General features: G+C 44.4%; 1 protein-coding gene across 1 annotated transcript in view; it reads right to left on the reverse strand.

The window, feature by feature from the left end:
- Positions 1–10,880: 10,880 nt before the first annotated feature.
- ENTREP1 (endosomal transmembrane epsin interactor 1) overlaps positions 10,881–14,043 on the reverse strand; it is a 61,106-nt gene continuing 57,943 nt past the window's right edge. The window contains exon 11 of the mRNA XM_068552457.1: positions 10,881–11,754. Within this exon, the coding sequence (XP_068408558.1) occupies positions 11,551–11,754 (204 nt within the window). The 3' untranslated portion in view covers positions 10,881–11,550. The remainder of the gene's footprint in view (positions 11,755–14,043) is intronic.

The following is a 14,043-nucleotide window of genomic DNA, read 5'->3' on the forward strand; positions in this document are numbered from 1 at the left end:
ATGAACACCACATAATGATCAAGGATCAATCCAAGAAGAAGATATAACAATTGTAAATATATATGTACCCAACATAGAAGCACCTCAATATATAAGAAAAATGCTAACAGCCATAAAAGGATAAATTGACAGTAACACAATAATAGTAATACCATATTCTCATCAATGGACAGATCATCCAAACAGAAAATCAATAAGGAAACACAGGCCTTAAAGGACACATTAGACCAGATGGCCTTAATTGATATTTGCAGTACATTCCATCCAAAAGCAGCAGAATACACTTTCTTATCAAGTGCGCATGGAAGATTCTACAGGATAGATCACATCTTGGGCCACAAATCAAGCCTCAGTAAATTTAAGAAAACTGAAGTCATATCAAGCATCTTTTCTGACCACAATGCTATGAGATTAGAAATCAATTACAGGAAAAAAAAAAAAACTGTAAAAAACACAAACACATGGAGGCTAAACAATATGTTACCAAACAACCAATGGATCACTGAGGAAATCAAAAAATACCTAGAGATAAATGACAATGAAAACACAACAGTCCAAAATCTTTGGGTTGCAGCAAAAGCAGTCCTAAGAGGGAAGTTTATAGCAATACAATCTTACCTCACGAAACAAGAAAAATCTCAAATAAACAACATAACATTACACCTAAAGCAACCAGAGAAAGAAGGACAAAAAAAACCCAAAGTTAGTAGAAGGAAAGATGTCATAAAGATCAGAGCAGGAATAAATGAAATAGAGAGGAAGAAAACAATAGCAAAGATCAATGAAACTAAAAGCTGGTTCTTTGAGAAGATAAACAAAATTGATAAACCATTAGCCAGACTCACCAAGAAAAAAAAAGAGAGGACTCAAATCAATAAAATTAGAAATTAAAAAGTAGTTACAACTGACACCACAGAAATACAAAGGATCATAAGAGATTACTACAAACAACTATATGACAATAAACTGGACAACCTAGAAGAAATAGACAAATTCTTAGGAAGGTACGCATCTAAGACTGAACCAGGAAAAATAGAAAATATGAACAGGTGAATCACAAGTACTGAAATTGAAACAGTGATTAAAAATCTTCCAACAAACAAAAGTCCAGGACCACATGGCCTCACAGGTGAATTCTATCAAACATTTAGAGAAGAGTTAACACCTATCCTTCTGAAACTGTCCCAAAAACCTGCTGAGGAAGGAACATTCCCAAGTTCATTCTATGAGGCCAACATCACCCTGAAACAAAACCAGACAAAGATACCACAAAAAAGAAAATTACAGGCCAATATCACTGATGAACATAGATGCAAAAATCCTCAAATCCTCAACAAAATACTAGCAAACCAAATCCAACAATATATTAAAAGGATCATACACCATGATCAAGTGGGATTTATCCCAGTGATGCAAGGATTCTTCAATATCTGCAAATCAATCAATGTGGTACACCACATTAACAACCTGAAGAATAAAAACTGTATGATCATCTCAAGAGATGCAGAAAAAGCTTTTGACAAAATTCAAGACCCATTTATGATGGGTCTCTAGAAAGTGGGAATAGAGGGAACTTACCTCAACATAATAAAGGCCACAGATGACAAACCCACAGCTAACATCATTTGCAACAGTGAAAAATTGAAAGCATTCCCTCTAAGATCAGGAACAAGGCAAGGATGTCCACTCTCACCACTTTTGTTCAACATAGTTTTGGAAGGCCTAGTCATGGCAATCAGAGAAGAAGAAGAAATAAAAGGAATCTAAATTGGAAAAGAAGAAGTAAAACCGTCACTGTTTGCAGATGACATGATACTATACATAGAAAATCCTAAAGATGCTACCAGAAAACTACTAGAGCTCATCAATGAATTTGGTAAAGTTGCAGGATACAAAATTAATACACAGAAATCTGTTGCATTTCTATACGCTAACAACAAAAGATCTGAAAGAGAAATTAAGGAAACAATCCCATTTACCATCTCATCAAAAAGAATAAAATACCAAGGAATAAACCTATCTAAGGAGGCAAAAGACCTGTACTCTGAAAACTATAATACACAGATGAAAGAAATTGAAGATGACACAAACAGATGGAGAGATATACCATGTTCTTGGATTGGAAGAAGCAATATTCTGAAAATGACTATACTACCCAAGGCAATCTACAGATTCAATACAATTCCTATCAAATTACCAATGGCATTTTTCACAGAACTAGAACAAAAATTTTTTTAATTTGTATGTACAAAAGACCCCGAATAGCCAAAGCAACCCTGCGAAAGATAAACGGAGCTGGAGGAATCAGGCTCCCTGAACTTGAGACTATACTACAAAGCTACAGTAATCAAGACAGTATGGTACTGGCACAAAAACAGAAATATAGATCAACGGAACAGGATAGAAAGCCCAGAGATAAACCCACACACATATGGTCACCTTATCTTTGATAAAGGAGGCAAGAATATACAATGGTGAAAAGACAGCCTCTTCAATAAGTGGTGCTGGGAAAACTGGACAGCTACATGCAAAAGAATGAAATTAGAACATTCTCTAACATCACACAAAAAATAAACTCAAAATGGATCAAAGACCTAAATATAAGGTCGGACACGATAAAACTCTTAGAGGAAAACATAGGCAGAACACTCTTTGATATAAATTGCAGCAATATCTTTTTGGATCCACCTCCTAGAGTAATGAAAATAAAAACAAAAATAAACAAATGGGACCTAATTAAACTTAAAAGCCTCTGCACAGCAAAGGAAACCATCAACAAAATGAAAAGACAACCCACAGAATGGGAGAAAATATTTGCAAATGATGCGACCAACAAGGGATTAATCTCCAAAATTTACAAACAGCTCATGTAGCTCTATGTCAAAAAAGAAAAAAAAGCAACCCAATCAAAAATGGGCAGATCTAAATAGACATTTCTCCAAAGAAGACATACAGATGGTTAAAAAGCACATAAAAAGATGCTCAACATCACTAATTATCAGAGAAATGCAAATCAAAACTACAATGAGCCATCACCTCACGCCGGTCAGAATGGCCATCATCAAAAAATCTACAAATAATAAATGCTGGAGAGGGTGTGGAGAAAAGGGAACCCTCCTACACTGTTGGTGGGAATGTAAACTGGTGCAGCCACTATGGAGAACAGTATGGAGGGTCCTTAAAAAACTAAAAATAGAACTACCATATGACCCAGCAATCCCATTCCTGGGCATATATCCAGAGAAAACCATAATCCGAAAGGATACATGCACCCCAATGTTCATTGTAGCACTATTTACAATAGCCAATATATGGAAGCAACCTAAATGTCCATTAACAGAGAAATGGATAAAGAAGAAGTGGTACATATATACAATGGACTATTACTCAGCCATAAAAAAAATGAAATCATACCATCTGCAGCAACATGGATGGACCTAGAGATCATCACAGTAAGTGAAGTAAGTCAGGCAGAGAAAGACAAATATCACACGATAACACTCATATGTGAAATCTAAAGAAAATGATACAGGGCTTCCCTGCAGCACAGTGGTTAAGAATCTGCTTGCCAATGCAGGGGACATGGGTTCGAGCCCTGATCAGGGAACTAAGATCCCACATGCTGCGGGGCAACACAGCTACTGAAGCCCGCGCACCTAGAGCCCGTGCTCCGCAACAAGAGAAGCCACCATAAGGAGAAGCCAGAGCACCACAAAGAAGAGTAACCCCCACTCGCCACAACTAGAGAAAGTCTGCGCACAGCAACGAAAACCCAACACAGCCAAAAATAAATAAAATTAAATCTTAAAAAAAAAAAAGATACAAATGAACTTATTTATAAAACAGAAACAGACTTACAGATATTGGGAACAAACTTATGGTTACCAAAGCTGAAATGTGGAGGGGAGGGATAATTCAGGAGCTTGGGATGAACACACAGGCACTACTATATATAAGATGGATAACCAACAAGGACCTACGGTATGGCTCAGGGAACTCTACTCAAAATTCTGTGATAACCTATATAAGAATCTTAAAAAAATGTATATATGTATAACTGAATCACTTTGCTGTACACCTGAAACTAACACAACATTGTAAATTATAAGTCAATTAAAAAACAAAAACAAAAACTTAGTTTCAAGTTTCCAAAATCTGGAGAGATTATTTTAGATAGACATTCCCAAAACATAATTATTCCTGTAGAGTTTACCTAAAAGCTCTTTTTTCCCCCTTCACTCTTAGAGATCACACGTGATTAAAGTTCCTGAGAGCCCAGTAAGTCATTTACATCTCAAAGGCACAAGAAGAGAAATACCAGTTTCTTCTAGAGAGGAGCCAATTACTTAAGCCAATTACAAAAGGCTCACTTGGATGCAATAGCAGAGCCATTAGGGGCCATTGTTCTCCAGAGCTCTTGGCAGACCCCATTCCGCAAGGAGAGCCACCGCAAGCCCCACATACTGGTGGACGGCCACCCTGGGACGTCCCCCGCAACTTTCAGGATCACCCCTGGAACTTCCGGGCCACAGGAGTTAGTGGACGGCCCTTGCAACATTCCATTCCCCGTCCTGTATTTCCCGACATCTCGGCGCTCACAGGAGCTTCCTCGGTCTCCTGGCTGCTCCTCCAATTAATGGGCTGCACCCCGCAGGCCTACAAGGCCTGTACTCGCCCAGCTTCAAGACCGAAGAAAGAGCCCAGGGTCGGCGACAGAGATATCGATGGTTTAACCGATGGGGGAGCTTACTTGTCTGGAGCAAGGTCCTGGAGCGACACCGCACCGTGTGCGGCCAACAGCGAGCAGGACGGAAGCAGACTGCGCTCCCGGATGGGGAGGGAGATTGCTAGTTATAGGGGAACTGCCAGCAGGTGCGCTCATTGGTTACCAGGGAAACCGGCAGAGGGCACGCCCCTCACTGCCCCCTGGATAAGAACAATCCCCAGCTGGGGCCTGGGGCGAGTATGTAAAAAGATCAGTCAGGTGAGTGGAGTACAGGTGAAGCAGGCACTGGGCAAGCAGGGGTTATACAGAGAGCAAGAGAACAGCCATCTTGGGTGGCCTGACCATACACTGGTGAATTATGAAGGTTATTGTGAAGATTACCTGCTAGTAAGATAGCTCTGGAAGGGCTCATAATAAATGTTAGTCATGATTACTATTTTGCAGTGATACACTGGTGTTAATGTTTCAATTCCCGTGGGTTGCAGTGGTGTTTCCTTTACCTTCCCATAGTTCTGCAGACAAAAAAAAAATTTTGCCTGCCATTTCAGTAAACAAAGAATGTTGCCCGCCGTCAAGCCATCAGTCACTGCAGCCGCCCCTAATTGTGAGCACTGAGGAGAATTCAGGGTGGAGGAAAACAGGATACTAGCTCTAGATAGTTAAGATGCATATCTAAGGGTATGCTGTCAATGAGCCCAGAACTTTGCATCTTCTCATAGAAAAACACTAAAATCATTACCTTGAGATGTCTGTTTTTTTGTGATCAGTCAGTAGTAATCTTCTGATGTTGTACTACATGTTTTTTTCAACAAAAACTCATATATACCCTGGCCCCTCCCTTACCTCTTTGGAACAGTCCCTCAGAGCGCTATCAGAAGCAGTCAGGAGAAATGTAACTTTGCATTTATTATTATTATTATTGGTCTGTCCCCCTCTCACCACTCAGCATTCTCTCCTCAGCACCTGGCTCACTGCCTGCTACTCCATAGCTCAATAAATACCAGCTGAATGAATGACAGGATGAAAGCTCCTGCAGAGAGAGAGAAATGGAAGAAATGTGGTACCTTCTGGCCCCAGACTTGGCTTCCCTTGCAGAACCCCAGAGATGAAAACCATGTAAACAAAGATGCCCTTGTCCAGGCCCCTAGCCTCACCCCCCCTTCGTTGGTCTCTTCTGTATCCAGCCGTGCCTGGGGGGAGGTGGAGATGCATTCCTTTATTCTGCTTCCCCAATTCCTCTCCTGCTGGGTGGAGGCAACAGCTGCCCCTTTCCTCTGCCAGTTCTTCCTAATCCTGAGGGGTTCACCAAAGCCTGAGACCTTCTCTGTGTGGGCTTCTCTGTGCGGGGAGCCCTAGCTGTCAGGCACCCTTGGAGACACTTGGGTGCAGAGGGAAGGGTGTCTTCCTGCCCTCCCCTTCCCAGTCCGTTAATCCCTCCCCCTCCATCAATGTCCACACAGAATCACACAGAACTGGGAAACTCAGGCTAGAGTGAGAACCCCAACCAGAACCACTCAAGTGTGGGCTGCACATGAGCCAAGAACTCTTTGTTCCTGGTCCTTAACAAGAGCAAGTTCAGAGTGAGGGTGTTTTGAAATGTTAACTGGGTAGAGTTCCATTATGACTGTTGAATCTAATAATTTAATAATGGGGTTGAATGAGCCACTGAGTCACCGAAAGATATGGAGGAAACAAATGCATATAGACTAAGTGCAAGAAGCCAATCGGAAGATGCTCTTTGCTGTGTGCTCCAACTATATGACATTTTGGAAAAGGCAAAACTATGGAGGCAGTAAAAGGACGAGTGGTTGCCAGGGGTTGCAGGGAGGGAGGGATGAATTGGGGGAGCACTGAGGATGTTTAGGGCAGAGAAACTATTCTGTATAATATTATAATGGTAGATACATGTCATTATTCATTTGTTAAAACCCACAGAATATACAACAGCGAGAGTGAACCCTTGTGTAAACTATGGATTTGGGGTGATAATGATGCATCAGTGTAGGTTGGATTATGACGCATGTACCACTCTGGTGAGGGATGTTGACTGTGGAGGAGACTGTGCTTGTGTGGGGGCAGGAGGTCTATGAGAACACTCAATTTGGCTGTGAACCTAAAACTGCTCTTAAAAATAGTTTATTTAATACAAGGTTGGGGTGGGTTGTATTTTGTATGTCTTTTTTAAATAAATTATTTATTTATTTATTTATGGCTGTGTTGGGTCTTCGTTTCTGTGCGAGGGCTTTCTCCAGTTGCGGTGAGCGGGGGCCACTCTTCATCGCGGTGCGCGGGCCTTTCACTGTCGCGGCCTCTCCTGTTGCGGAGCACGGGCTCCAGACGCGCAGGCTCAGTAGTTGTGCCTCACGGGCTTAGCTGCTCCGCGGCACGTGGGATCTTCCCAGACCAGGGCTCAAATCCGTGTCCCCTGCACTGGCAGGCAGACTCTCAACCACTGCGCCACCAGGGAAGCCCCTGTCTTTTTTTATATTACGGTTATTTCTTTTTCCTGGCAAATCAGTGCTATGGACTGAATGTTTATGTCCCCTGAAAATCCATATGTTGAAGCCCTAATCCCCAGTGTGATGGTTTTTGAATGTGGGACCTTTGGCAAATGACTGGGTTTAGATGAGGTCATGAGGGTGAAGCTCCCATGATGGGATTAGTGCCCTTTAAGAAGATGAAGAGACCAGAGCCCTCTCTCTCCACCAGGTGAGGACACAGCAAGAAGGTGGCTGTCTGCAAGCCAGGAAGGTGACTGTTCTCACCAGATGCTGAATCTTCCAGCACTTTGATCTTGGACTTCCCAGCTTCCAGTACTGTGAGAACTAAATAATTCTGTTGTTTAAGCCACCCAGTCTACAGTATGCTGTTTAGCAGCTTGAGCTAAGATAGCTTTTAGTCAGTTTGTTATAGTTTACAAAAGTTTTTGGTCTGTGACAGATTGGAGGGGAAAAAAATGATTCTTCATCCCAAACAGTTTGAGAAGCTCTGACCTGCACCAACAGCCCTAGTCCAGGAGCCGGAAGCACTGGTCTCCTGCTGCTGCTCTGTATTTAGCTCTCTGCCTCAGTTTCCCCATCTGCAAACTGAAGGGGTTGAGTGACCAGACCTAGCAAATGTGGCTGTTCAGCAAATGCTGGTTCTTTCGGTAAATATGGGCAACCTCAGGCAGTTAGGGGTCATGGACCCCTTCCCTAACCCTCACTGTTCGTTGGGACATTCCAAAGAAAGCAAGTCTTGGGGAAATTCTGCCAGCCAGACACAAACGCTCACTGGCAAGTCTGCACGGAACAGCTTGTAAGCTTGGGCAAGTCTTGCTCTGTCTGAGGACACTGGGACACACAACTTGCGTGAAAGGTTGAGGCAGAGGCAACAGCATTCTGGAGGAGCAGGCTGTGTCCTGCTCCATGCCATGACAGTCTCCTGAAGTGGGGACCAGCCTCTCACTCTGCACCGCTGCAGAGGTAACACTGACTGTCCAGTGCTTCTAGCTAGCAAGATCTCGAACATCACTTACTTCCCCAGTGAAAACGTATCCCAAACACCTCTCATGCCAATTAATCAACCTTCTGGTGTAATTTTGATAAGTACCTTTGAGATGTTCTGTTACCACGTCTGGACTGGATTCTTAAGGTGCTCTAAGTGCAAAAGAGCTGCCCTCCCTGGTACATTCAGTTATACACACACATAAATAGCACATTATTAATGCCTATGTATTTTACAGTATATTACAGGGAACTATACTATTTTATAATAACCTAAAAGGGAAAAGAATCTAAAAAAGAATAAATAAATAAATAAAGGAGACTTCCCTGGCGGTCCAGTGGTTAACACTTCACATTCCAATGCAGGGGGTGCAGGTTCAATCCCGGTTGGGGAGCTAAGATCCCACATGCCTCGCGGCCAAAAAACCGAAACATAAAACAGAAGCAATATTGTAACAGATTCAACAAAGACTTTAAAAATGGTCCACAACAGAAAAAAATCTTAAAAAAAAAAAGAAATCTATAACAATCGTTTTTCTATACACCTGAAATTAACACAACATTGTAAATCAACTATACTTCAATAAAAAAGTAAAATTAAAAAATTTTTTAAAATTAAAAATAAATAAGAATAAAAATAAAATAAATATTTTTTAAAGGTATATTACACCCAGCAAACTAATAGGGAGATGAATTGCGTGGCCTCTAAGTTCCCTCCCAGGGCAAATATATATTGTAATATATATTTTTTACTTTAATATTCCTTGAAGACAAAAGTCAGTTATCTGAGTTCACCAATACCTTCAGACCATGGAAATACATGGGACTATCCTCAGGCTGAGGGGCAATTCTTCAAAGCTGAGATAGGTCTTCACTTCCTGCTGATAGGCAGCAGGTGATGCCCTCAGTCTCTGTGTTCCCCTTTCCTCTTCCGGTTGTTGCTGGCCATTCCCCTTTCTTCAGGATGGCAGGGACCACCCCTGTGATTGTTCCCCTAAGGCTATAAGCAGACACTGTCCATACGGGCAGCCCTCACCTACCTTCCCTGAGCCTTCCAGGTATCTGGGGAGGTCGATGGTGGCAGACAGAGGTGAGTGGTAAGGACTTCAGAAGGAAGATAGAAAGGGGTGTTCTCCCGAAGTGGGAAAAACACATAAGCCTAGAAAGGTGAGAGAGGCCAGCCACGCTGAGAGGGGTAAGGCAGTCCTTCTCTCGTTGGCCGTGGGGGAGCAGCAAATCGGTGGGTGAGCACTCCTGGGCCACACCTGGAGACACTAGGCTGGGGAGAGTAAACAGCAGTAAAGGAGGAGAGCAACCAGACAGAGCTACCTGGGCAGTCTACAGCGATAGTGAGCCTGGGGAGGCGTGGGGCTTGCAACACAGCGGAGACCCTCAAAGACGGCAGGGGTTGCCCCAGGGAAGTGGGCCAGGCCCCAGTGGGCAGCTATGGTGCTGACAGCGAGGGCTTCTAGGAAAGGCTGCTCACTTGCATGGGGAGTTCAGTGCCTGGGCACAAGCCGATGGGAACGGAGAAACTGTCATTCTGGGAGGCCTCTATAAACCTCCTTCATAAACACAGCCCGCCCCAGGAAACTGGGCCAGACCCCAGCCTGTTCACAGCAGCCCGCCCCCCCCATCTCTCCCTCATTTCCAGCTCTACTTCCACAGCCCACTTTGCACCCCAGCTCCGTGCCTCCGGTCTTTCCCCTCTTCTTTACTCAGTGCCCTGACCCTCACCCCAATTCCCACTCTGGCCTTGTTTGTTGTCTTGGCGCTGGGGAAGTCTGTGCTTCCACGAACCAAGCTAGAAGTCTCAGCAACCACTTTCTCACAGAAACGTGAAATGGCCAACTGCTACTATTTGGGAGGTCGAGGAATGGAGTGCTTTCTGGACATGGGCGGCTTGGGTGAGAATGGCGTCTCTAGCGCTTAACTTGCGAGTGATCTTGGGCAAGTCACTGAACCTCATTTTCCTCATCTTTAAAATGGGGACAATCACAGCTTCCACCTCTTAGGCTGTTGTGAGGGTGACATGAGACTGTCAAGCCCCCAGCACAGTACCCGGAGCCCAGGCGGTACCCGACAAGGACAGCCAGCCTCTTTGTTTAGCGCCTCACTGCCACTTTATCCCATATCCTGACCTAAACTAGTCCCCACGTGGCATGGTGATCATCTGAAACATAATTAAATCTGCACTCTTCTGTTGCAAACTCTTCCATCATATCTCATTGTTAGCAAAAAAATCCAGCCTGAGGCTCCTCTCACCTCTCCCCTCGCTCGGGGCTGCAGTTACCGCGGTCCTTGCACTGGCCGTTCCCTCTGCCTGGAACACTCTTCCCTGACCCTCAAAGTCCAGTCCAGTTCAAATGTCATTTCCTCAAAGAAGCCCTCTCTAATGGCCCCATCCTCCTTAGCACTAATCCCCAATCTGTAATCACTTTACTGATTTATTGCTCATGACCCCACGAGAAGGCAGCTCAGTGAAGCCAAGCACTGACTGAATGGGTGAAGGATGCATTGTTATCCGTGGGGCTTGGATGCTTTTGAGATTAAGCTGCTTTGGCGGCCTGCCCGGACCTGAGCCCCTGGCCACCACTGTTGCAAGTCCAAACCCATTGTAAGGCCTGGCCACCTATGCATAAACAAATGTTGCACAGTGAGCCCGGAAGTCCAAGGTAAACACTTTTATTCTCAGTTCTGCCTTCGCTGTCTCTAGTTTTGCAAGCATGAATAAATGGCACCAACAAGAATTCTCTCCCTAAACGTCTTTCAATAAAATTTGTCACCAAACAAGTTTCCTGTTTTTCCTAAAGAGAGTGTGATTTGAAAGTGACCTAACATGAGGCTTGACCATCGCAGTGTATCAGGGTTAATCATCCTGCTTCCGTGCCAGTTCCACTCTCACTTGGCAGCAAATAAACAGCCACCCAGCAGATCTGCCCTTCCAGCCAGGGAAAGAACTCAGTGAGGAAGGGAGCCGCGAGGGGTGCGGCGGGCACAGAATCCTGAGCCGTTTCCGCCCACAGCAGGGCAGACCCGGGCAGAGAAGGAGATGCGGCTTCATTCACGGCCTCCAACTCGGGCGTCCAAAAGCCAAATGGGTCCGGAATAACTTGTCATTCCCCCTCGAGTGCCCTTGGCCGGCAGAAAGCGGAGCCGAAGAGCGGGAATAAATGTTCTCCAGAGTGCCCCCCTAGAAAGAGGAGTACCCAGAGGGGGACCCCTACTCCCAGCCAGGAAACTACAGGGTTAGGAAGGGGATCTATCCCCTCAGAGGCCCTGAGTGCCTTCCAGGGCCCATCTTTCTTCCTGCTCCTCAGGAGCCCGGGCCCCGCAGCTTCACAGGACAGTCTCTCGGATGACGCCAATGAGGCTGTGTGGCCTCTCAGCCTCCGCTCGCCGGGGCCTCCTCTCGGCTCTCGGCCTCCCCGCGGGGACAAAGGTGCTCAGATCTCCGCAGCTCCGCAGGTGCAGCAGGCCAGGCTGTCTCCTCGAGGGCAGCACGAGGGCCCTGGAAGTGCTGGGCTGCATCGGGGCCATGATCTTTGGGAGAATAAACAGGGTGACAAAGAGGTTAAGCTTCACCAGATGTGGTCCTCAGACCTGCCTCCTACATTTATCCATGTAATATTTAGTTTAGTTGCCTTGGGAAAGAAAAAAGGGTGTTTTCCCAAGATGGAACCCACTTGGAATTCCAGAGAGTCTCTTTAACATGTTGGCTCTTTTCTGAAGTTCCTAAGAAATACCCCAAATTTTCTATTGTTTCAGCTGTAGACCTACCATGCTTAACTATTTGTCTATTGCAATTTCCTGCTTTATATTTTACATTCTTCTCATCACTTTTTTCCCAATTTCCCTGTGGTCTAAGCCAGTGATTCTCACTGGGTCTGCACATCACGAGAGGGGAGGGGAGCCTGTCAGAAAAGTAGATGCCCTGCTCCCCCCTAGCAATTCTGACATGGGAATCTGGAACGGGGCTTGGGCATCCGTATTTTTAACAAGAACTCAGGTGATCCAGATATACTTGAAAATTGTATAACCACTGGTCTGCTTAAGTTATAAAATGTCAGCTAAAACTAATGATGCTTCTAATTGATCTGATAACTCTTCAATTAAAAAAAAAAACATGATAAACAACATAAAGACTAGGCTAATTTATTTGTAAAAGCTGTTAAGAATGTTTCTACTGCTAGATCTATTTTGCAATGCAGCACATACGTAACTTTAAATATATCACATAACAGCAAAAATGGGCAATCCCCAATCCAACTGAGATTGATAAGAGGAGAACTGCTGTGTACATACAGTTTTTAAAATTACACAGTCATGTCTGTATGACCTATATTGCTGTTAGCACGTTGGGAAAAACTCAAGTGCTTCATTACCATCTAACATCACAGAACAATCACTGGGATGTCTTTTTGTTTAGTTTCCACCATTCTGAGAATTTAAGGTCATTAAAAGGTTAATCCCCCCAAAAGATGGGACATCAAATTTTTCTAACACTTTGTTATTATATTTGTCTTTAAGGCTGTCTTTGTTTCCTGAGTAAGAAGAAAATGCCAACATTCATAGATGTCTACTGTTATTACATGGTAAGTTAGGACGAGCGGTTTTGATATTGGTAAAAAATTAAAATGGATATAAGAACACATCCCAATAATACTAGAGAAGGTGAAAATGTGCAAAGCTGGGTAGAGTCAGAAATAAAAGCTCCCTTGCCCTTGTCCCTGCCTCCTTCTGTCTGGGGGATGGTGTGGCATTATACCTCACCACGGGGATCCAGTTCTGGAAGCCCCGGCAGATGGCCCAGAGTCTACTGCAACAATCCCTGTACCTGAACTTTGGTCCAGTCTGTGCACAAAGACCTAGCAAACATTTATAGTGATAGCATCTGTTGAACTATAAGTGCTTGTTCTTTTTCCCCAAAGCTATTTTCCATCAAGCAAGACTTCGCAGAAGGTCCAGACCAACAGCTCTGCAGATGCTCCAGCTCTTACCTCACCAGAACTTGGCAGCTCCAAATACCTGCTTCTGTTTATCAGGCAATTGGGGTGAACAGAGGGAAGGAGGCAGGGAATGACATCTGGAGGAGACCAGGGACATGTGCGTGTAAATCTCTCTCCTACACAGGCTACCAACCGGAGCCTGACCTAGGACTACTGGTTGACCACTTTTTTAGAAAGCAAACAACAAAAGGGCCCATGGTTCATGTACCTCTTCACACGAGTAATCAGACTGTTCTGCTCCCCACGGTCCCCTGAGGGATGGGACAGAATCTGGCTTCTGGCTTCTGTAAGAAGAGGCCAGCAGGTGGGAAGGGGAACAGAAAGGAAAGTGAGATGGGGATTTGTTCAATCTGCCTGAAAAACGTTCCTAGGATCCAGTATCTGGCAATGACCCTGAGAATCAGGCCAACTCAACGCAAGAAGTATTTGATGGGCACGTAATAACCCACAGGCACAGCCAAGTAACACCCGTGAGCCACTGTATACTGAGGTCTCCAAAGGCCACCCCACAGACATGGAGCTACAGAGCAAACACCCAAGAGGTAAATGCTGCTTTTGAAAGAGGTGGGTGAGGAAAGCTGCGACCCATTCCCACTTCTCATCAGAGGGAAATTCCATTCACTCAGAGATATGGGTGTGGAGACCACTTAGTCCAACACTTCACTTTAAAGATGAGAAACCTGACACGCAAGTGGAATATTTACGTGCCCGGTTTTATCTTTTCACAGGCTACTTGTTTGGGGATTGCCGTGTGTTTTTTAATAAATGGAAAGGAAAAGATGTTTGTTCCTTTAAGTCTATCAGCTTAGCTAATCTTGCCAAA

This window comes from Eschrichtius robustus, chromosome 10 (assembly GCF_028021215.1).
Source record: "Eschrichtius robustus isolate mEscRob2 chromosome 10, mEscRob2.pri, whole genome shotgun sequence".
Classification (NCBI taxonomy): Eukaryota; Metazoa; Chordata; class Mammalia; order Artiodactyla; family Eschrichtiidae; genus Eschrichtius; species Eschrichtius robustus.